The sequence below is a fragment of the Zalophus californianus genome, chromosome 10 (genome assembly GCF_009762305.2).
Source record: "Zalophus californianus isolate mZalCal1 chromosome 10, mZalCal1.pri.v2, whole genome shotgun sequence".
In the NCBI taxonomy this organism is placed as follows: Eukaryota; Metazoa; Chordata; class Mammalia; order Carnivora; family Otariidae; genus Zalophus; species Zalophus californianus.
The window spans coordinates 40,349,168-40,371,846 of NC_045604.1; the positions used below are offsets into that span (position 1 = coordinate 40,349,168).

The 22,679-nt window shown below is 36.4% G+C and overlaps 1 protein-coding gene across 6 annotated transcripts in view; it reads left to right on the forward strand.

The window, feature by feature from the left end:
* Positions 1-22,679, forward strand: part of KCNK2 (potassium two pore domain channel subfamily K member 2) — a 222,614-nt gene that overhangs the window by 97,288 nt on the left and 102,647 nt on the right. For all 6 annotated transcript variants that reach the window (XM_027614022.2, XM_027614025.2, XM_027614024.2 and 3 more), the window contains exon 3: positions 16,357-16,474. In XM_027614022.2, coding sequence (XP_027469823.1) covers positions 16,357-16,474 — 118 coding nt within the window. The remainder of the gene's footprint in view (positions 1-16,356; positions 16,475-22,679) is intronic.

A 22,679-nucleotide genomic window follows, 5' to 3' on the forward strand; every position in this document is an offset into this window, starting at 1 on the left:
TAATTTCCTTTTGGATTATTCACTATTAGTATAGAAACACACTGATTCTTCTGTTGATTTTGTATTCTGTAACTTTGCTGAATTAATTTCTTAACATATAAGATCATGTAATTTGAACAGAGATACTTTTACTTCTTCTTTTCCAATTTGAATGCCTTGTATTTCTTTTTCTTGCTTAGTTGCTCTAGCAAGGACTTCTAGTAGTATGTTGAATAGAAGTAGTCAGAGTGAGTTTATGCTTTGTTCCTGATCTTAGAAGAAAACTTTCAGTTTTTCATTGTTGAGTATAATATTAAGAGTGGAGTTTTCATATGTGGCCTGTATTATGTTGAAGTAATCTTCTACCTCTAGTTTGATGAGAATTTTTATCATAAAGGGTATTGAATTTTGTCAAATGCTTTTCCTCTAGAGATGATCATGTGATTTTTTTCCTTTGTTCTGTCAATGCAGTGTATCATACTGATGAATTTTCATGTACTGAAACATCTTTGCATCACAACAATAGATCCCACTTGGTCATGGTGTATGATCCTTTTAATGTGCTGTTGAATTCAATTTGCAAGTGTTTTCTTGAAGATGTTTGCATCTATATTTATCAGGGATATTGGCCTTTGGTGTTTGTTTGTTTGTTTGTTTGTTTTTTGTAGTATCTTTGTCTGGCTTTGGTATCAGAGTAATGCTGCTTTTGTAAAATGAGTTCGGAAATGTTCCCTCTTTTTCAATTTTTTGAAAGAATCTGAGAAGGATTTGTGTTAATTCTTTAAATGTGTGGTAGAATTCATCAGTGAATCCTCTGGTCCTCAGCTTTTCTTTGCTGGGAGGTTTTGATTACTGATTCAATCTTCATACTAAATTAGGTATGTACATATTTTGTTTTTTCATGGTTTAGTGTTGGTAGACTGTTTCTAGGAATTTATTTCTTCTAAGTGGAGAATAATTTTTCATAGTAATCTCTTTTAATCCTTTGTATATCTGTGGCATTGGTTGTGATGTTTACTCTTTTATTTCTGATTTTATTTCATTTGAGATTTCTTACTTTTTTCTTAGTCTAACAAGGTTTGTCCTTGTTATCTTCTCAAAAAAACAACTCTTATTTTTGTTACGATTTTTCATTCTCTATTTCACTTATTTCTGATCTATTCTTTATTATTTCCTTATTTCTGGTAACTTTGAGTTTAGTTTGTTCTTTTTCTGCTTCTTTGAAGTGGAAAGTTAGGTTCTTTATAGAGACCTTTTTAAATATAGTTTACCACTGTAGACTTTCCTCTTAGTACTATTTTGCTACAGCTCATATGTTCTATTATGTTATGTTTTCTTTTTTTTTTTTTAAGATTTTATTTATTTGCTAGAGAGAGAAAGTGCGAGTGAGAGAGAATGAGCAAGAGTACAAGCAGGGGGAGCTGCAGGCAGAGGGAGAGCTGAGTAAGGAGCCCAGTGCAGGACTCGATCCCAGGACCCTGGGATCATGACCTGAGCTGAAGGCAGCCACTTAACCGAATGAGCCACCCAGGAGTCCCTTAGGTTATGTTTTCATTTCCATTTGTCTCAGGCCATTTTCTTTTCTTTTCTTTTTTCTTTAGATTTTATTTATTTATTTGACAGAGAGATAGATAGCAGGAGCAGGAACACAAGCAGGGGGAGTGGGAGAGGGAGAAGCAGGCTTCCTGCTGAGCAAGGAGCCTGAGGCAGGGCTTGATCCCAGGACTCTGGGATCTTGATCTGAGCTGAAGGCAGACGCTTAATGATTGAGCCACCCAGGCGCCCCTCAGTACATTTTCTAATTTCTCTTTTGATTCTTCTTTGACCCATTGGTTGTCTAGGAGTGTGTTGTTTAATTTCCACATAATTGTGAATTTTCTAGCTTTCCTTCTGCTGTTGATTTCCAGTTTCATTCAAAAATTAGAAAAGATACTTGGTCAGAAAAGATACTTGTTATGATTTCATTCTTCTTGAATTTGTTTGCAACCTAACATGTGATCTGTTCTGGAGAAGGTTCCATGTGTGCTTGAGAAAAACGTGTTTTTTTGTTTTTTTGTACTTTCTGTTGAGTGGTATGTTCCATATATGTCTGTTAGGCCCATTTGAGTTACATGTTGTTCATGTCCTCTGTTTCCTTATTGGTCTTTTGTCTGGATATTCAATCCACTATTGAAAGTGGGGCATGGAAAACTCCTGCTATAACAGTGTTGCTATTTCTCTTTTCAGTCCTGTCAGTGGTTGTTTGATATATTTGGGCACTCTGATGTTGGGTGCATATATATTTATAATTGTTATATCTTCTTATGGAATTTTTATCATTTTATAATGCCCTTCTTTGTCGTTTGTGACAGTTTTTGAATTAAAATCTATATTGTCTGATAAAAGCATGACCACACATGCTGTCTTTTGGTTACCATTTGCATGGAAAATCTGTTTTCTACTTTTTCATTTTCAGCCTAGGTACCACCTTAAATCTAAAGTAGCTTCTCATTAACAGAATGTTATTGTTTAATTTTTAAAAAGAAATCCATTCAGCCACTCTCTATCTTTTGACTATATCTTTGAATCCATCTACATTTAAGATAATTATTGATAGGAAAGAACTTACTATTAATATTTTGTTAATTGTATCCTGTTTGTCTTAGAACTTTTTTGTTACTCTTTTCATCTTTTGCCGTCGTCTTTGTTTTGGCTGATTTTTTTTTTTTTTTTTTTGGTAATGATATTTTTTTTTATTTCTTTTTTGCTTTTGAAAATCTTCTATAGATATTTTCTTTGTGGTTTTCATGGTTTTTATATAAAATGTCTTGTCATTACAAGACTATTTTAAGCTGATAACAACTTAATTTCAATTACATACCAAACTCTTCCTTTTCTCCCACCCCCCAACCACTTGGTGTTATTGAGGTCACAAATTACATTTTTTATTTTGTATCCATGAATATATTTTTTAGTTATTTTTTATACTCTTATGTTTTAACCTCTACATCAGAATTAAAAATGATTTATACATCACCATTACAGTTCAATAGTACTCTCTATTTATCAACCTATTTACCTTACCAGTTAAGTTTATACTTTCGTGTGCTTTCTTGTTGCTCTTTAACGTCCTTTTACTTCAACTTGAAGGACTTCCTTTAACATCTCTCATAAGGCAGGTGAAGGGGTGATGCACTCCATTAGCTTTTGTTTATTTGGGAAAGTATGTTTCATTTTTGAAGTATAGTTTTACCAGGTATAGTACACTTGGGTGGCAATTTTTTCTTTCAGCACTTTGAATATATCATCCCATTCTTTTCTGCCCTGCAAGTCTTCTGCTGAGAAATATGCTAATATATAAAATAAATATTAAATATTAAAATAAAATTATGGGGGCACGCTTGCATGTGATGAGTCACTTTCCTCTTGCTGCTTTTAAAGTTCCCTCTTTGTCTTTGACTTTTGACAATTTGATCATATGTATCTTGGTGTGGACTTATGTAATTCATTCTATTTGGAGTCTTTTGGTCTTCTTGAATCTGCATGTCTATTTTCTTCTTCAGATTTAGGAAGTTTTCAGCCATTATTTCTTCAAATAAGCTCTTTGCCTCTTTCTTTCTTCTACATCTGGAACTTTGGGTGTATATTGGTGTGCTTGATGGTAGTCCATAAATCCCTTAAACTTTCTTCACTCTTTTTCATTCTCTCTCTCTCTCTCTCTCTTTTTTTTTTGGTTCATTTGACTGGATAATTTCAAATGTCTTGCCTTGGAGTTCCCTGGTTCTTCTGCTCAATCATGTCTGCTGTTGAATTCTTCTAAAAATTTTCCAATTGGGTTATTGTATTCTCCAGCTCCTAACTTTCTGTTTGGTTCTTTTCTATATTTCCCATCTCTTTGTCTATATTCTCATTTTGTTCATGCATTGTTTTCTGAACCCATTGAACATCTTGTGATGGTTCTTTTCAATTCTTTGAGGTAATTCATATACCTTTGTTTCTGGACATTTATTTTGTTCCTTTGATTGAACCATGCTTCCCTGTTCATATGCCTTATAACTTTGTGTTGTGATCTACCATTTGATAAAGCAGCCACCTCTCTCAATCTTTACAGACTAACTATGTATAGAGAAAAGCTTTCTCCAATCAGCCCAGCTTGAGATTCTGCAGGCCTCTCAGACTTTTTCTGTGGATTTGTTTCTCTGGACTTGTGCATGTAAATTCCCAATTACATGGATTTACCAGTTTCTTGTTTCAGGAGCTTGTAATCTCTTGCTACCTCTGGTGTCTGTCTGCAGTATTGCAGTTTTTCCAGAGCTGCCACAAGCCTCCCAGGTTTTTGTTATTCTCTGAGGTCCTGAGGTTTTCAGAGTAGGCTGCATCCCCATCAGTCTGTGCTTTGAGTTGGGTGAGACAAAAACCAATCCTTTGGGTAGCCTCTCCAAAAGTCAGAGTGTTGAACATATGCTCCACTCTTCCCTTTTCCCCCAAGGGAGAGGTTGCCAAGCTCTATTGGCCTCTGCCTGCCACACCATGGGTCCTCTGGAGCAGATGCAAGCTGCCCAGGTCACTTGTGTTCTCATTGTCCCCCAGGCATCTTAGAGTGTGCCAAGCCCCATCATTGCTCTGACATAGGCAAGGCAAAAAACAATCCCCTTGGGCAGTGCCCCCAAACATTTGATGCATGTTGCAACTCTTGCCTCCCCAGGGAGAAGCTGGGGGCTGGGAGTTTTCTACCTATTGGACTGTGCTGAACTGTGGAAGGACTATTGTGAATAAGGGTCATGAATTTTTCTACCAGCTTTGATATGACTGGTTTCGTGCTCATTTGGAGTTCAGGAGACTCTTAACTGATTTCTGGATTTCTCATTAAGGGAATTGGTCTGTGCATTGTTGAACCAGTATCTCTGTTGGAGGAGGAGGATCTGGGCCTTCCTCTGTCACCATTTTGCTGATATCACCTCCCTTGAGGTTATGGGTTTTAAAGCCATCAGCAACTCAAGTAAGGTTCTTATAATTATAGAAACAAAAAATAAGTAAACTACTAGACATATAAGGTAATTTCAAACAATTCTAAGTGTTTTGAAAAAGTAATATAGGTTACATGATAGAGAATTGCTGCCTTGGCTAATTAAATTGGGAAATGAAGGAATTCGGGTATTTTAGCACAACCCGAAAGATAGGCATCTGTGCATAGATGTGTGAATACCTGGGAGAAGGCATTCCAGGTAGAGAGGAAAGCAAGTACATGATCTGACTTATGACTTAAAGGGATCACTATGGTTACCCTGTGAGGAATAGATGTAGGTGGGCAAAGTCAGAACCCTGGGGGAACCTGGTAGTCTAGATGAGGACAGAAGCAGTGGATGTGATGAGATGTGGTCAAGGGATATTTTGAAGGTAAAGCTAACGGGATTTGATATGAGGTGTGAGAGAAAGAAGTGAAGAATGATTCATAGGTTTGGGGCCTTAAGAACTGGAAAAATAAAGTTGCCAGTTAATGACAAGAGTAAAATTCAGGTGAATCAGGCTTCAGGGAGGAGCTCAGGGTTCAATTTGGTATATGATTGGTTTGAATTGCCTTTCAGACATCCAGGTAGGGAAGTAGTCCCAAATGAATAATACATTTGGGGATTATCACACATTGATGATATTTAGAGCCTTGAGTTCAAATGAAGTCACTTAGGAGTATGGACGGATGGAGGACAGAACCATAGGCTTAAAGGTGAGGGGGATGAAACATCATTCAGGGAGACTGGAGGAAAGCTAGAGAGTGTGGTGTTCTGTAGGCCAAGTGAAGACATGCTGCAAGGTGGAAGAGATTAGTTGTGCCAAGTGCTACTGCAATGTCTTACTCTCTTTACCATGACCTGTAGTATGCAGTTAGTGCTCTATCCTGTGTGTTCACAATAGTGATCATTTGCGTACTTAGAAATCAGTAAACACAAAATATGCCACGAACAATTCTTGAGCAGTTAGCATTACACTAGACACCTACGCCGTGTGTGACATACACACTGAAGACAAGACCTGATGACTATTTGGGATACATTATATACATATGGATAAAATAAACAAGATGTTCACCCAGCCTCAAACTTATGAATGGATTCTTTTAAAAATTTTATTTATAAAAGTGTTTATTGCTTGGGACTTCCCATATGTTTTCACATAAAAATAATACTATAAATGACAACTATGTCCAATGCTAGGCAACCAAAGCTCTAATACAACTAAACTGTATCACCAAGATGAGATAGTGGTTTGCCAGGTTAATTATTGTGTTTACTTATTTTGAACTAGTGATCTATTCAGCCTCTCTATGCCTCAGCTTTTGTGGAAGGTAAATAATATACACGTGATTCCTGTTAAGTGATACCATATTGATAATGTTCACAGGGTTAATTTTATGAGATGGTGAAACACCTCAGATCTTGCACTGCTGGTTTCAAATAGTTACTTAAGGAGACAAAGCTACCTACAGGTCATCCAATAGGTGCACAGCAGGTGATTAAAAATAAAAAGTGAGTGACATTCAAGTGTATTCAATCATCTCCTGATGCCAACACTCTGGACCCTTCAGAGACTACATGTTGCTTTAATGTGATTATGCATTTCTTTCTCTCTCCCTGCCCAGGTTAAACCTATCATGTTCATCCCACCAGCATAAACACATGCTTGGTTGGAAAGAGCTTGGGGGCAGGAGAAGTGAAGATCACTAAGGATGTTGGGCCAACTTGATACCTCTCCAGGCATTTGACCCATCCCCCACTAAATGGGGGCAATGGCATCTTCATACTCTCAGCCTCTGAGCAGAGAAGACCCTCCGGTCTTGTGCTTATCATGTGCGTTTTGGAGTATCTTCTCTTCCATAGGTTGCTGTGCTCTGAAATGCTCTTGAGATTGATATCCTTGTGTGAATGAAAATGAACAATACAGCATATGTGAATGACTAATGTAGAAAACATGAGGAAAGATGCCAGGCTCATTTTCAGTGCTGATGGTTGTGATGTGACACTCTTAAATCAGTCTGAGAGGTGCCCGAGGGAGGGGTTTAATTGCATTTTTGTGCAGTAACTACTGGACAGGTGTCAAAGGCTAGCTCTATCATTCCAGTTGGCTTAGAAAAATATAAGAAATTCTATCAGGTTCCTGTTTCTCAAGAAAATGGATTTCAACCAATTCAATATTTGCTATGACTGGTGAGTGTATGGGTGTGTAATTGAGAAATACGGGGAGAACTTGGAGGAAAGCTAAGGATGGGTATGAATCACTATGTTTGGGGAAGTTATTCATATACTATTTTTGCCGTCTTGATTTTGTGACATTGAGCCAAGAAATATAAACATATTAAGCAGTTTTGCCAGACTTCCTTTTCTCTGTGTAATGTTAGCAAATCATTAGTAAACTTACTCTGCAGTGTATTAAGAAATTTTGCCTGGAACCTGAAAGCGTAGCAATTTCTTTTAGACTTACTAATGGCTATGAGTCAACTCAGTTGAAGTAAGAAATACATAAATTTTCGGTGGAGGGGGCTCCTGAAACAGAGGAAGTGCCAATCAGAATGCTACTGAAATGTTTTAGTATTGTGATATTTTGCCTTTACTGATGGCTGATTTGGGTTATGGGAAGTTTGATTTATTGGGAAATTTATGGGAAGTTTGATTAGCTGGCCACGTTGTTGGTTATGTGTGTGTGTGTGTACAGAGCCTGAGATTTTCGATCCTTGCTATGATCTTTTAGTTACAAATTCAGAAAGGGCAGGGGGAAAAATCATTTGTTTTTAAAACGTATAATAAAAAAAAGTTGCCTTTCTGTGGAAACTTGAATAATTTCCCCATTTCCCCTGTGATTACTTTTATATAGGTATAAAGCACATTTTAGTTTAAATTTGTATCTGTTATGGAAATATAGGCTTAAGTGTACTGGAAAATCAAATTAATAGAGATCAGTGGTGGCATTTTACTGAAAAAGCCATCAGAATCTCTAAATTTGGGAGTTCTATGGATGCATGTAATTGACAGAGGAAAACTCCCTTTACTCTGTTTTGGGATGTTTTTTTCTCATCAGTTTAGAACTTCAGGCCTTAAAACAGTGCGTGAATAAATGCTGGTTAGTGTTGTATGCCCTAGGCAAAATGGTATAAAAATATTGTCTTACGTGCTGTGTCTTCTTGATCTCAGTTTTCTGCCTACTCAAATCCTATTTTAAGGACAACCTCTTTTAAAAGAGCTTCCTAGATAGAGTGACTATGACTTGAATTAAGTTCCTATCTGATTCTTCTAGAACTGTCTCTTCTTTGTTATCTAACATTTATCTTTTCCTCTCTACTTGCTCTTTTTTTTCTTGTCGAGTTCTTGTTCTACCTCCTTCTTTCTCCATATTTTCCTATTCTTCTTTAATCTCTTTTCCACCACCAATGCTGAGATGAGGTGGAAGGGGTCAAGAAGATAGACAGAGGGGCACCTGGGTGGCTCAGATGGTTGAGCGTCTGCCTTCGGCTCAGGTCATGATCCCAGGGTCGTGGGATTGAGTCGCGCATCGGGCTCCCTGCTCCTTGGGAGCCTGCTTCTCCCTCTGCTTCTCTCTCTCTCTGTCTCATGAATAAATAAATAAAATCTTAAAAAAAAAGATAGACAGAGACTAATATTCTAATTGAATATTAATATACCATAAAATAATATGGAATCAAGGAAAACATGGAAAAATGCACATCTGGGGAAATGCAAGTTTCAGTATGCTTGCTTCACATGTATTTTCCTGGCTCTCCAGAGTTGCAAGGACTCAAGGGTCTTAAGCATATTTTATCCTTTCTACACCACAGCGGCATTTCACACCAGGCTCAAAGCAGAATGGAATTTTAGTGTTTCACGTTCAGCCCTTGTCTGATGTATAAATCATCTCGATAACAACTTTGCAAATGGTCATTTGACCTTGGATACAGTGATACAAATTTATTCATTAATAAAGGGTTGGTTATGTAAACTATTTTACATGTAACTACTCAGTGATGTATCGATGACTACGAAGTAAGGTGTTAATGTCTTCAAAATGCTTGGAGCATGTTTATGTTATAGGGAAATATTTGAACGCACACTTAATGATTATAACTATTAACAGAACCAAAAATGGAATATATGCATATTGCAAAAACTGTTTTAGGGCCTGTGAGTGATCTTTTTTATTCTTATTTTTCCAAATGTCCAGTAATTTGTATATTCATGTTAGGATTAAAAATATCTTCCAAAGTGGATATAATCAGGGAAGACAACTCTAATACCAAGAAGTTTGCCTCTTGCTCTGGGCTCTGTGGGTGACATCCATCTCTAACTCTCTGTTCTTTCCTACTCTGGATTTTAAGCTTCTTTTTTCTACTAATAGGAAATAAATTTACACTTTCAAAAGAGAAAAAAAAAGCTGTACATTTCATTAGTGTGTATAAAAATAGCTTTGACATGCAATGGTATAATCCCTAAATAGAAGGAAAGACATGGGAAGGTAAGCAAGATGTTTACTTTTAGAGCTGCTTTCTAAAGTCTGGGTATGTGGAAACAGCTTACCTTAGGAAATACTGTCTTTTTTAGATTATAAGAATTAAGTTTTTGGGGGGTGCCTATCTGGTTCAGTTGGTAGAGCATGTGACTCTCGATCTTGGGGTTGTGAGTTCAAACCCTATGTTGAGTGCAGAGTTTACTTAAAAAAAAAGAATTAAGTTTTTTTGTTTATAAAAGGATGCTTCTTTATAAAAAGTTTCTAATGTGTGGTTAAACGTAGGTAATGGATTACTTGGAAACAATTCAAGGATTTTGAAAAGCCTTTTAGAGAAAACATGAAATGTATTTTGATTCAAATTGTTTTCAACAAGAACAATAGATTAAAAACATCATTGCATATTACCTTTCTCACTTAAAAGATATACCCTGAAGAAACCATGAAAACTTGCTTCTTTACCAGACTCTAAATATAGAATGATTTAATCACCTGTGTTCTGTATAAAATATGCAAATGTACTACTCCATCCCTTCTCCACAGAAATCAGAAATATATTTTTTAAAGGGAAAAAGATTATCAATGTTAGATTTTAAAAATCTAACCTTTGTCAGTTCTTAAAACAGTTTATTTAATTGTTGAATATAATTTTGGGTTTTCTTTTTCTTTTTAGAATTTATATAGATTCCTCTATTTCTCCTAGACAAAACATGTATCATCTTCATATAACTAGAATTTCTGAAAAATTAAGTTACATGTAATGTGTCTCAAGTTCACTTATCAAATTGGAGGCTAGAATGTATATTAGTATGGAAATTTGATATCAAATGGTGAATATATAAATTTACTTCTACAAAATATAAACATCTTAAGTATTAGATAATATCCCTTGACTTTTCAGATATGTGCAAAAGTTGGACACGACTTGAATTTCCAATAGGAATTCAATAGTTATTCCATGTTTTCTCAGAATAGAATTCTCAGCCATATAGGGTTTTATTTAATCTGAGAAGTATACATTCTTCAAGTGGAACGGTAAGCAAGACCATAATTGATTGATATTATGTTTCCTGCTAATGGGAATTAGCTTTAATGATGAAAGTAATAGATGTCACACTGAAATGAGAGTTAGCATGTTATTACATACTATTCATGAAAACATAAGTGCCATTCTTTTGTATGCTAATATGAAGTTGTCATTTTGTGGGCCAAAAAGGGCTTAGATATTGGCAATTTTATATGGTTCAACCTAGTACTATCATTAGCTGAGAGCTGCCACCGGAATAGTCCCGTGGAGCAATATGCTAATACAGTGTGGTTTTCAAGAAGTTGTTTGCTCCCTTGTTGGATTGTCAGTGGTCCCAAGTGGTATTCTGACCAAAATATTATCTCATACAAGAAAGCCAAGGTCATTACTTTAGTCTCCAGAATAGTGTGAAAGGATAAAAAAGTGAAGAAGATAGGTTTGGTCTCTGGACATTTACCCCAGTGGTATGAAGGATGTACAATGGGCTGCCTTTGTATGTAAGTTTACAATAAAGCTCTATAATGCTACTTCTCTGTTGAACTTAATTTGTTATGTCGCAGAAGCAGCCCCAGTGATTAAGACTACTACATGTTACTGACATGTTGGTAGTACTGACATATTAGAGGAGAAGCTTCTTGTACAAATGATGTCTGTAAATAACATTTCAGATAGATATGGCCAATAAAGTTAAAACACTCAGGAAATGGATAAACAAATGTGACTCCTCATTGATTCAGATATGCCAGTCAACCAGGGCAGTATGTGAATTATGAGCCTGTAAGAGTAAAGGCCATTTCGAGATCATCTCTGGTTTTATGAGCTGGACCTTTCAAAGCAGTTCATATCATCCAACATTAGGTGATCATGGTGTTGACGTATAACCAGAGGTTAAGAATGAGATGAATAGCAATAACCTTTGGCCACAGTATTCGTATGTTACTACATATAATTGATGGATGATAATTATTTTTTGGTATAACAATAAATAGTAATGATACCTACCGTTGTATCTTCTCAGAAAATTCTTTGGCAATGAGAACATCATTTATTATTTTGCTTTTCTCATTATTCATGTATTTCTCATTCTTCAAGTATTTCAAAATAATCTTGCTTACATACTTTGAGTGTTCAGATGTGGCATTTTGAGTGTGTGATTTGACTCCTTTCCTAAAGACTAGTTTCCTCTCAGGATGAAACTTGTTCCCCCACAAGGAAATAATGGCAAAAAAAAAAAAGGTATATGATTGTTTCTTACAGAAATTTGGCAAGATAATACTTATGTTCTTCTTTAAGCAAGTTTGTAATAATACAGATGTCAGTGTAATTATAACTGGACTTGGCCATTATATCAATTTATTGGGAATAGTGTTCTTTTCCAAATGAGAAAAAAATGACATCAATCTTAAATACCAAGTTAAAAGAAGTTGCCAGGGCACCTGGCTGGCTCAGTCAGAAGAGCATGCATCTCTTGATCTCCGTGAGTTCCAGCCCCATGTTGGGTGTGGAGATTACTTAAATAAATAAATAAAATTTAAAAAGGAAGTTGTCATTGGACCAGTTATGCATACATCATTGGTGTAACTCAGATACTAATACCTGATAGCTGTAATTTAGAATTTTTACATCACTTAAAACTTTCAAATTATTAATGTGACTTTACTTTTAGGATTACAGGTATGAAAATATATTTTAATGAAATCATGATTACAGTATAAATAGAGGAGGAATTTGTGGAAGGCATTCAGAACATTCTGTATTGTTTTGATGAACGTGAACATCTGAGCCTCTGAGTAAAGGGGAGAAAAAGCAAAATTAGAACTTCTGGTGTCACCTGTATTTTAAGATCCATGATATAACCTACTTTTAAAACAATATATTCTTTAGGTCTTCCGTGGGGTTATTTAATTTTCAACACATTTTCCTTCAATGACATAATAGCTGGTCAAGTACTTTATAACACATGAAAAAGTTGTTCCTAAGCATTGGACTCACGGAAACATTTTCATGATTGTCAGTGATTGCCTTGCGTTCCAAGGTTGGTCTCATACAATTACAAATAAGTGTGTCTTACCAGTGTTTGGTGTCAAAGCTGAATATAGTTCCAAAATGCCAAATGACACTGAGACAACTTCTTCCAATTCAAGAGTGCACAAAATCACAGTAGAACTCTGTGAACTTCTGTTCTAAAGACATCACTGTCATGGAAACTCAGATTATTCATCATTAATTTTATGAGTAATTACCTTTATCATCTCAATGAGTACAAAGCTCTTAGAGCTCTATTTCTGAAGTTTCACTCATACTCCTGACTAGAACCATGTATTCAACTTCCTTTTCTTAATGCACATTCTATGATTGTCTATAAGATCAAAATTAAATGTGAATCCAAACAAGATTATCTTATACTCTTTCTATTGTAGATTTTAAGTTTGGAAGTCCTTCTTTAATCAGCACTTCAAGTAATTCTGTGTTAGGATTAGATACGTAGGACCCAAATTTCCTTTACTCTAAACAATTCAACTTATTTGTAAGTTGTCAACATGACTAGATTGTTTACAAAAGTTACCTTTCATGGAAAAATGAATTTTTATTATTGATGAAGTGATTGTTACTTTAGTCACATAATATGGAACATACAGAAACAGTTCTGAAGAAAGCATTTGTGAAGTGCTTTGATAGTCTGAATTGATGTTGAAATTCAAGACTCTTAGATCTATCTCAGTATACTTGCCAAGGGCAACCATTTCCTGTGGATATTGACCAAGAGATATTGTACAAAAATATAAAATAAATTCACAAGAATATTCCAAATAGCCTCGTGGTAGACTCATTCTCATAGTGACATATTCCCAGTTCCATCTCAAGCCTCTGTTGCAATCATCACAGTTCTGTGGTTACTATTTAAAACCCACACGTTATAAGACATTACTGTTTCTAAGTCTACATTTACTTCTTTTGCATTTAAATAATTTGTGGATGTTATCCAAGTGTCTGCGTAATGTTGCATCTCATCATTGTTAACAAAAGAACGGGCTAAAATAATAGTGCGGACCATGTAGGCTGTTTTAAGTCAGTTGTTGAAGAAATTACCTTGCTTCTAATCAATAAAATAATTAATTGTATTTAATGGGGTGGAGTCTAAAGACATGCCTTATCTTTTCTCATTTATAACTATGTAACCCAGGACGCCTGTGTGGCTCAGTTGGTTAAGCACCTACCTTTGGCTCAGGTTATGATCCCAGGGTCCTGGGATCAAGTACTGTGTCGGGCTCCTTGCTCAGCGGGGAACCTGCTTCTCCCTCTGCCTGCTACTCTCCCTGCTTGTGCTCTCTCTTTGACAAATAAATAAAACCTTAAAAATATATATATATATATATATAACTGTCACCCATGTCTTTTTTTTTTACTTCTCTGTTGTTTCCCCATTGCCTAGCATCATAAACAATTAATAAATATTTTTGAATGAATATGTTAAAGAAATGTCTAAAAATATAAAAATATACTTTGGATGTAATTACAATGTATCTAAATCCACCCTCCTTTTCCTTGATATTTTTACTGGCAGCATTAGTTTTTCTGGGAGTTGCAAAGCTGGAGATTACGAGCCTGTGCTTACAATGTTTATGTGCACCTCCCTTGTGTTTGTTGCTATCTGAAAATATTTCCAAAGACATTTTTAGATTTTTCAGGTTTTATTTATCCGTCCTTTTTATTTGCTTGCTCTTATAATTATTTAATTAAATGCCATTTTCTTGCCAGTAGTCAGTATATTTAATGATAAAACACTAAACCATTGAGGATTTTATGCTACAAAAAACAAAGTCTGCTTTCCTTATTTTTATTTAACATTGCTCTGGAAATACTGACCAATGTAATAAGGGATGAAAGGTAGTAAAACATAACTTTTGGAAGATGAAGAGGTGAAATGCCATTATTTGTAAAGCTATAAGCTTGCCTACTTTGGTTCTCCAGGTACAAAACAATATGAAACAAAGTTCAGTATACAGCAGTGGTTCTCAAGATGTTATCCCAAGACCCTCTCAGACGTCTGATGAAGTCAAAGCTATTTTCTTGAAAATATGAAGTTGATTTTGCCTTTTCCACTCCCCTTGTCTCATGAGTTTTTCAGAGGCTATGTGATGTGCTCTCCAGTAAGCTGAATGCAGAAGCATATAATCGAATCTGTTTTTTATTAATCCAGAAATTTTAGATTTTTTTTTAAAGATTTTATTTATTTACATGACAGAGAGAGTGAGAGCCAGAGAGCATAAGCAGGGAAGAGGCAGAGGGAGAGGGAGAAGCAGACTCCCCGCTGAGCAGGGAGCCTGATGCAGGGCTCTATCCCAGGACCCTCAGATCATGACCTGAGCTGAAGGCTTAACTCACAAGTAGGCAGAGCAGCACACAGAAGGAGAGGGAGAAGCAGGCTCCCCACTGAACAGGTACATCTACATATCTGGCAATGATTAAGTTAACATGGTAATGACAAAGAAAAACTATACATAGAAAAATATTAAGTAAAAATAGAGAATACATTTCATATATTTCATAAATCCAACCATGTAAAAAGTATAACAAAATACCAGGAATAGATACTTTAATACATTAACAATAATTATCTCTGGATTCTGGAATTATGAATAATTTTTGTTTGTTTTGCCTTTCTGTATTTTCTTAATTTTTTACAGCAAATATGTTATTGTTAAAATTTTTTAAAAAGCATTACCATTCAATTAACTTTACACAGAACCATTAAAGTTTTAATTTGTAGGGTAAAACAAATCAGACAAATGAAATTTTATATTGCATTTCAGTTCCAGATTACATGCTCTTTTCCATCTGACAGTAACTTCCTGGGGTAGTGCCTTCCATTTTCACAGTGTAGTTTTGTCTGTTTGCCAGTAAACTAACCTTAAACAAATCACTTTACCTCTCTTGGTCTTTAATTTCCTTGCCTGTCAAATGACACTCCTTCCAGTTTTATAATCTGGAAATTAAATGATAAAGATTTCTAAAACTATACACGGAAACATCTTTTCCTACAATCTGTATGTCTCTCTTTTACTACACAATTTTCTCCTAACATATTCTCTTCCGTGTTTTGTGCTTCTGGATATTCCATCCCCTGCTCAACATCTATCTGATGATTGAAGGGATTATAATGTCATCTTTCTGTCTGTCTCTCTGAATTACTCAAGGCAGCATCCAGATCCTAGTGTCTCTATATGAATATTGTTGAGTGATTGTCATCTATGGGTCTTTGGTGATATTTTGGTGATGCTATGATATTGCCATAGAATTTATAAAAAGTCTGCAGAGATTCTAAGAATCTAGATATACATGGACTAACTGAAGTGGGGTAGTGAATTGCTATTGCCTTTCCTTCTTAGCCTGTTTTGTTGGACCTTATTAATAAATACACTGTACAGTTATACACAACCCTGGCTTGGCTGTATATGTTTAACATTCAAAATGATGAGCACTTTAGAAATATTTTTTGATGAAGCTATTATATATTATTCAAATTGTAAGTTTGCAATCTGGTATTTTAACTCTGTGGTGCTTACTAAAAAGCATGGCTGTATTTAGTAGTTAATTCAAATTAAGGCACTGAATATGTTAGTGGATGAGATATAAATGTATATTGGTACAATATGATGTGCTCCATACAGATCCATTCACTTGATATCCAATACGATTTTCTTATCATTTAACTTGTTACATTCTTTAGTATAAAGCCTTAATCTATATTGTATACTTCAAATGGAAAACCAAGCCTTAGAATTGATTCTCTTTGTCTAATTCCTCAACTGGGGTGAAATATACACTGTTTGATGCCTCTATGTGATTCATGTGTACTGATAAATTTCTTTTTAAACTTGCAGCAAATAGTGGCAGCAATAAATGCAGGGATTATACCTTTAGGAAACACCTCCAATCAAATCAGTCACTGGGATTTGGGAAGTTCCTTCTTCTTTGCTGGCACTGTTATAACAACTATAGGTAGGAGACAACTTACTTTGTTTTTTAATTTTGGTACAGCTTGTGAGCTAAACTTCATGTCTGAATTTTTCTTTTACAGTTGGTCAAATTGGTCTATGGAAGGTAGAAAGCTAGATTTTAGTAAATTGATTTTGAAAAAAGGGTTTAAAAGTTGAACAAAGGAATGATGGAAATGGATTAATTATTGTACCGGAACACTAACTTAAATTTAACATGCATATGAACCCGGAGAGCAGAGAATTTGAGTCATTTGACTAATGGATAGTAATGTCAAGAAATGTCTTGAAATGATGATTTTTGGGGGGCAAATAGTTTCAAATTTTCCTGCATCTTTGACTTTTTAGTGTAGAAAGAAAAGATTTGAGTACAGTTTTGACATTCTTTTCATGAAGTTCTTGTTTGATATCACCTTTTTCAATTTGCAAATTTTAACTCTACATTTCAACGGATTGTTCCTGTTCTTATATGCTTGTCTATTATGATTACTTCAGGGATTTTAAAAAATACATTGTTTTTGCAGTAGTGCAAATGTATAAAAAATTGACACTGAAATATGAGGATTACAAGAAGAATTTAAATTTAAGCGCTTGCTGTTTGCCTTCTACTCACATTGTTTGTTATAATGTTAAAAAGGACCACATAGTGGAACACCATCTCTTTTTGTGTTGACTATGCATTCACTTAGCATCTTCTAGGAAGCAGAATGGGTATATATACATGACTTTTCTTCTGGTAATTAGTCATTCAGTGCCTAAGAAATATCCAGAGGCTAGAAATACAGACCCCATAGTGAAAACCACGCTTGCCATGCTGTGGGGATTGGGAAAGGTTACAGCTGTCTTTTTTCATGGAAGGAGGTGGGTTTAAAGCATAATTTTCAAGATAGGGAAGGAACTGACTCATCTCAGTTATGAAGGAATTTTAGGTGGAAGAAGTCTTCCCTTCTCCGTATGCTGGTGATGAGATTTCCTCTCATGGGCCTGGTGTCTGATTTTGGGGTGTGAATTATGAGTCTAAAAGTTTTCATTTTATTATGGGATGCCATTGACAAATTGTGGAGTAGATAAGGTTTTCAAATCAGTGCTTTATATCAAACTCCTAAATAAGAGGACATGGAGACAGTGTATGGATGAACTCTTGCCTAAAATTTTCCTTTGAAAAACGTTTGTAGAGAGTCTTGTCATTATCTGAATCCACTGTAATGCGTCTTTGTGCCCGATCACTTTCCAGTGAAATAAATACCTGAGCATGTTGATTTTTGCCTTTGTGACGGGGTCAGGGAACTATATTTACTCTTACATTTCCTCCAGCTAGGTCAAAAGTTGTGTGGCTGTGAAAACCTGGAAGAATGGCAATCTTGATTTCTAACCATAATAACAGGTTAACTTTGGAGCTTAGACGTCTTGGCCCATTTCTACTATGGAAATAACTGTTTATTGTGTAGACTACTTAGAGTCTAGAAGTGGGGGAGCCTCACAGACTGAATGAGAATGGTTTGTTTCTGCCCCATGAAAACTCAGAAGTCCAAGTTCTAACTCATCATGACCACTGCTGAATTATTCTGCAAGAGACTTAGTCATTATACTGACTTACGGTTGCATCATGTGTTTATAAACAGTCTCATTTTTCGAATCCCAAATTCAGTAAGTTTTGCAGACATATACTTCCACACATGAAAAAAATAAACCATTATTACCACCCTTACCCCAAATTATAGCCATTAAGCACAGGAGCTGATTATTCTGGTTGTTTAGGTAGTTGCCCGACAGCCCAGATCCCTTGCTGTTCTATCTCAGACTTTAGTCTTAAATGGATTAAGTCACTCCAGGTCACCCACATTTCCTCCACGTCCTTTTACTCCTAGGTCAAGGTCATCTCCTCTGACTAGATTATGGTCTAGGGCAGGATAAAAATTTTGCCTTCTTTTATACGTGTCCATTTGACATCTAAATCACCATTCAGTAGAATTCAAAGTATAGTTATTAATCTTCATATTGATAATAATCGTGTGAGCTTTGAAGTGGTTTTTAGCAATCCCAGAAATTTTAACCCCTAGCACTAGCTGCATTGCCTTAGTCATTTAAAAAAAGAACTTGAGACAATTTTGGAGGATAAATTGCAGTGGCTTTTATGGGGTGCCTGGTATAGGCAATGCTTCACGGAGCATTGTTAGCTGCAGCTGTCCAAGATTCGTCTATTCAGTGTTACCAATTTGTCTAAGAAGCCACAAGCACTCTTATTGTTAATGGGAAATATGCCCAAGGGAAGTTCTATTATACAAAATAGATTATTAAAACTTAAGGCCTAATTTTAGAGACTCTCTTCATATATCTACACACTCTTTCCAAAATCATACACTTCCAAACCCTGCACAAATTCCATTCCACAGTTGCACAGACTAAAATCCAATCTTGACTGTTCTCATTCCCTCAGACCTGACTTCCAGTCCATCAATCAGTTCTGTTGGCTCTGACTTTAAAGTACATCCATAATGTAACCACTACACACCATTCAAACTGCCACCATTTTGGTCCAAGGCAGCATTGTCTCAATGTCAGCATTCTTGCAGAAAGAAGCCTTCTGCTGAGAGCATCTCTGTGCTCTCCACCTTGGAGCAAACACTGTACTCCTGCCCGTCTCACCTAGTAAGATACACGTTCTATGAGGTTAGGAATTTTATGTGTTTGAGTCTTTTCTGTATCCCCATGCTTGATCCATAGTGGGTGCTTAACAACTGGAATTAATAACAAATAAGCATTCTAATGGTATGAACTGTGGCCTGTTGTAAATTACGTAAACTAAGTTGATACATATTACACTACATTCTTAGCTCTTTCAACAGATTTTAGTGCCAGCTTTTTTGCTAGTTCATTTATTTATTCAACAAATAATATAGCATTGTCACTCTGCGATTATCAAGATAAAAGATAAATTACTTGAGCCTAAGTTGTGTCCAGACCAGTCAGGGAGGCCAGTAGACAAATAGTCATTTATAATATAGAGTGCCACATGCTATGGATTAAGATTATTTAATGGGAATCTATAGGAACTACACTATAGGTAGATACCGGGAGGGGCAGATGGGTAAGGAGGGGACAGTGCTTTCCTTTTCTTAGTAAACGTTGTCCTAGTTGAGACCCGAAAGAGAATTAGGAGTTTCCCAGGTGAATGAAGGTGGAAAGGGAACGTTGTAGGCATTGGGAGTTCATGTGGGAGAGATTAGGGCCAAGGAACACTATGTTCTGTTTGGGGATTGCAAGTTATCTAGAACCGTTGTTTGTAGTTGAAGGGATTCCTCATCAGGACCATGTAAATCAGTAAGTCAGCGGAAGTGGCTCCTGTTGGATAAGTGCTACTTCTGCCACTGCCTGGATAGAAAGGACTCAGCCCCTGCTCGGAATCCAACTGGGGAGAGAAAATGTACACTGAAGAAATAATCGAAGGATAACAGAGATAAGTCTTGTATAATTGTTATATGGAAGAGTGGTTTAAACAATGGTTTAGGAATTGAGAAAGAGGGAAGTACACATGGGCTGGAGCTGGGAGGGGAGGTTTCATGAGAGAAGCTGGAGTTGAACTATGGCTTTGAAGAAAATGTTTTGGTTTAGATCGAAGGAGGGGGAAAGGGCCTCCTAGTCTGTGATATGGCTGAGCAAGAATACAAAGAGAGGTATGAGCTTGGTTTATTTTGGGGATAGAAAAGTAAGTATTTGAGTGTTTAAAGAGTAGTGGGAAATACTATTGACTGATTCAGTTGGGAAGGATGCAGTTGAATATAATGTGATTTTTGAGACCTACTATAATAAGATAGAACATGGGTTGGTTTTGAGTTTACTTGTTGTTGTTGTTGCTGTTATTGTTGCTGTTGTTGGAAAGTGAAGTGACAGGTTAAAAGTGACATTAAAAGATGCATCTATCAAGAAGAGGATGCGTGGAGACTGTTGGTGGAGAGAGCAATTAGGAGCCCATCCCAGTGACCCATGGAAGGGAGATGGGATGGTTGACTGGGATGGGTGGAGTTGGTGTTGCAAGAAGAGAGGAAGACAAAATGTTGAAGTAATTAGGTGCGAGAATCAACAGGCCTTGGTGACTAATACAAGTTGAACATTGAAATGAATATTTAAGCAGCAGGCTTGCAACTCATTGGCCGTGTGAGTCTACTCTATGAAGAGAAGAGAGTTAAAAAATGGCCAAGATTTCATACATTGTGTTCTATGTGGAAGCTTCATTTTAGTAGCCCCCCCACACACATTTGCTTGTTTATTTTTAATTCAGACAAAGAATGCAAGGTAGATGGGCTCCCTCCTGAAGCTCTCATTAGGGCAGAAGAGACCAGTGATTAATCAGGACAATAAAAAAAAAAAAAACAAGACCATTAACAGATGAAAATAAATGCTACCCAAGAAGTTCATGTGTGGTGATAGAGAATAGATAGAGGAGCCAGAGCGGGGAGAGGGAGGTGTTCTAAAGAAGACTGATTTAAGAGCTCCGAGCAGGTGACATGGAAGCTGAAACTGGAAGCATGAGAAAAGGTCAGCTAGGTAGAGAAGAGCGCAAAGATATGTTCAAGCAGAGGGCCAGCAATAGCAAAGATCCTGAGCGGGACAGATGTGAGCATATTCAAGGAATACAGATGAGTCCATGTGGCAGGACCTGGAGGAAGAAGCAAGGTTAGCAAGATCAAGAGGAGCCAGGGTGTGTGGGACTCAGTAAGTCATGGCAACATGCTGAATTCAGTGGGAAGCCACTGAAAGATTTAAGTACAAGAGAGGGAAGATGTGACTCAGCTGCCATTTGGAAGGCATGAGGGGAAGCAAGAAGACCAGTGAGAAGGTGGTCCCATTGAGGCACCTGGGTGGCTCAGTCTGTTGAGCATCTGACTCTTGATTTCAGCTCAGATCATGATCTCAGGGTCTTGAGATCAAGCCCCGCATAGGGCTTCACACTCAACAGGGAGCCTGCTTAAGATTCTCTCTCTCCCTCTCCCTTTGCCCCTACCCCTGCTCCCCCTCCCTCTAAAATAAATAAATCTTAAAAAAAAAAGGAAGAGGATTATCCCATTAATCTGTGAGTGAAGATGTTGCCTTGACTAAGGAGGCGGCAGTGAGGAGGGTAAATCATGTATCTGTCCACCTTTTACCCTCCTCACTGCCACCTTGACAGATACATGATTAAAAAAAGAAAGTTTACATGGAAATATACTAATCCCTGAGCATAGTGCTAAAGGGGGACTATTTGTGTCTTCTATTTTAAGTTATTTTAAAGCTAATAAGAAAGCACTTATACTCTAGGACAAGCTGTTGGCAAAAATGATGTCATGGACAACTGTATTCTATTCTGAGTTCAGTTTAAAGATAAGAATAAAATGTCAGATTATTTTATTACCTGGAGGCATTAAAATATAATGAAATTATCTCCAGTGGAAAGTAAATTGGAATGCCAGAGCCAGGATTTGCCCAAGCTTATCACTAAATCATGACCTCTGAGCGTCAGAATGCAGATAACAAGGGCACCACTATGGTCTCTAGCAACTGTAAGATCCCAAAGCATCATGCTGAGACTTATGGAAGACATTTTTTTTGGAGTAGCAGTTCTCCTATTTACAAAGGACTCTTGTTTTCTACTACTTGAGTGTAGAGATTGAAATCAGTAATGTAACGTCTGTGTTTATTTTTCCTGTATTTCGAACCAGCCACCAGAACTTTCAGTTTGCTTTTACCTATATTGAATTGCTAAAGCTGTTAAGGCAATGGTCACAGACTTACTGCAAACCCATATTTTGCTTGTTTAACGTAATGCTTAATTGATTAGAAAAAGAACAACAAACAACGACAACAACCAAAAAAAGGAAAAAAAATTAAAGGTTTAGAGTAACTGTCAGAAGAAATTCCAAATAACAGACAAGTCAATATTAGAGAGGCAGAGGGTATATTGAAAACTGTGGAGGCTTATGCATGCTTTCAGCAGGGAATCTACCATTTCTGTTGGATATGGTAGGAAACTATAACTTGAAGAGTGAGGGGGAAATTGTAAGAGTGTTTTCTGTTCAATGTTGTGATTTGAAATGAATGTTGTGTTGAAATGAATAGACTTGAAGCAGTGGTGTAGAATTTGACAGAGAGCATTCTCCCGGGGGATGATGTTATTGCAGCTTTGGGGATTGGGTGTTATTTTATTAATTTAGTACACTCATAATTCTGTGGCA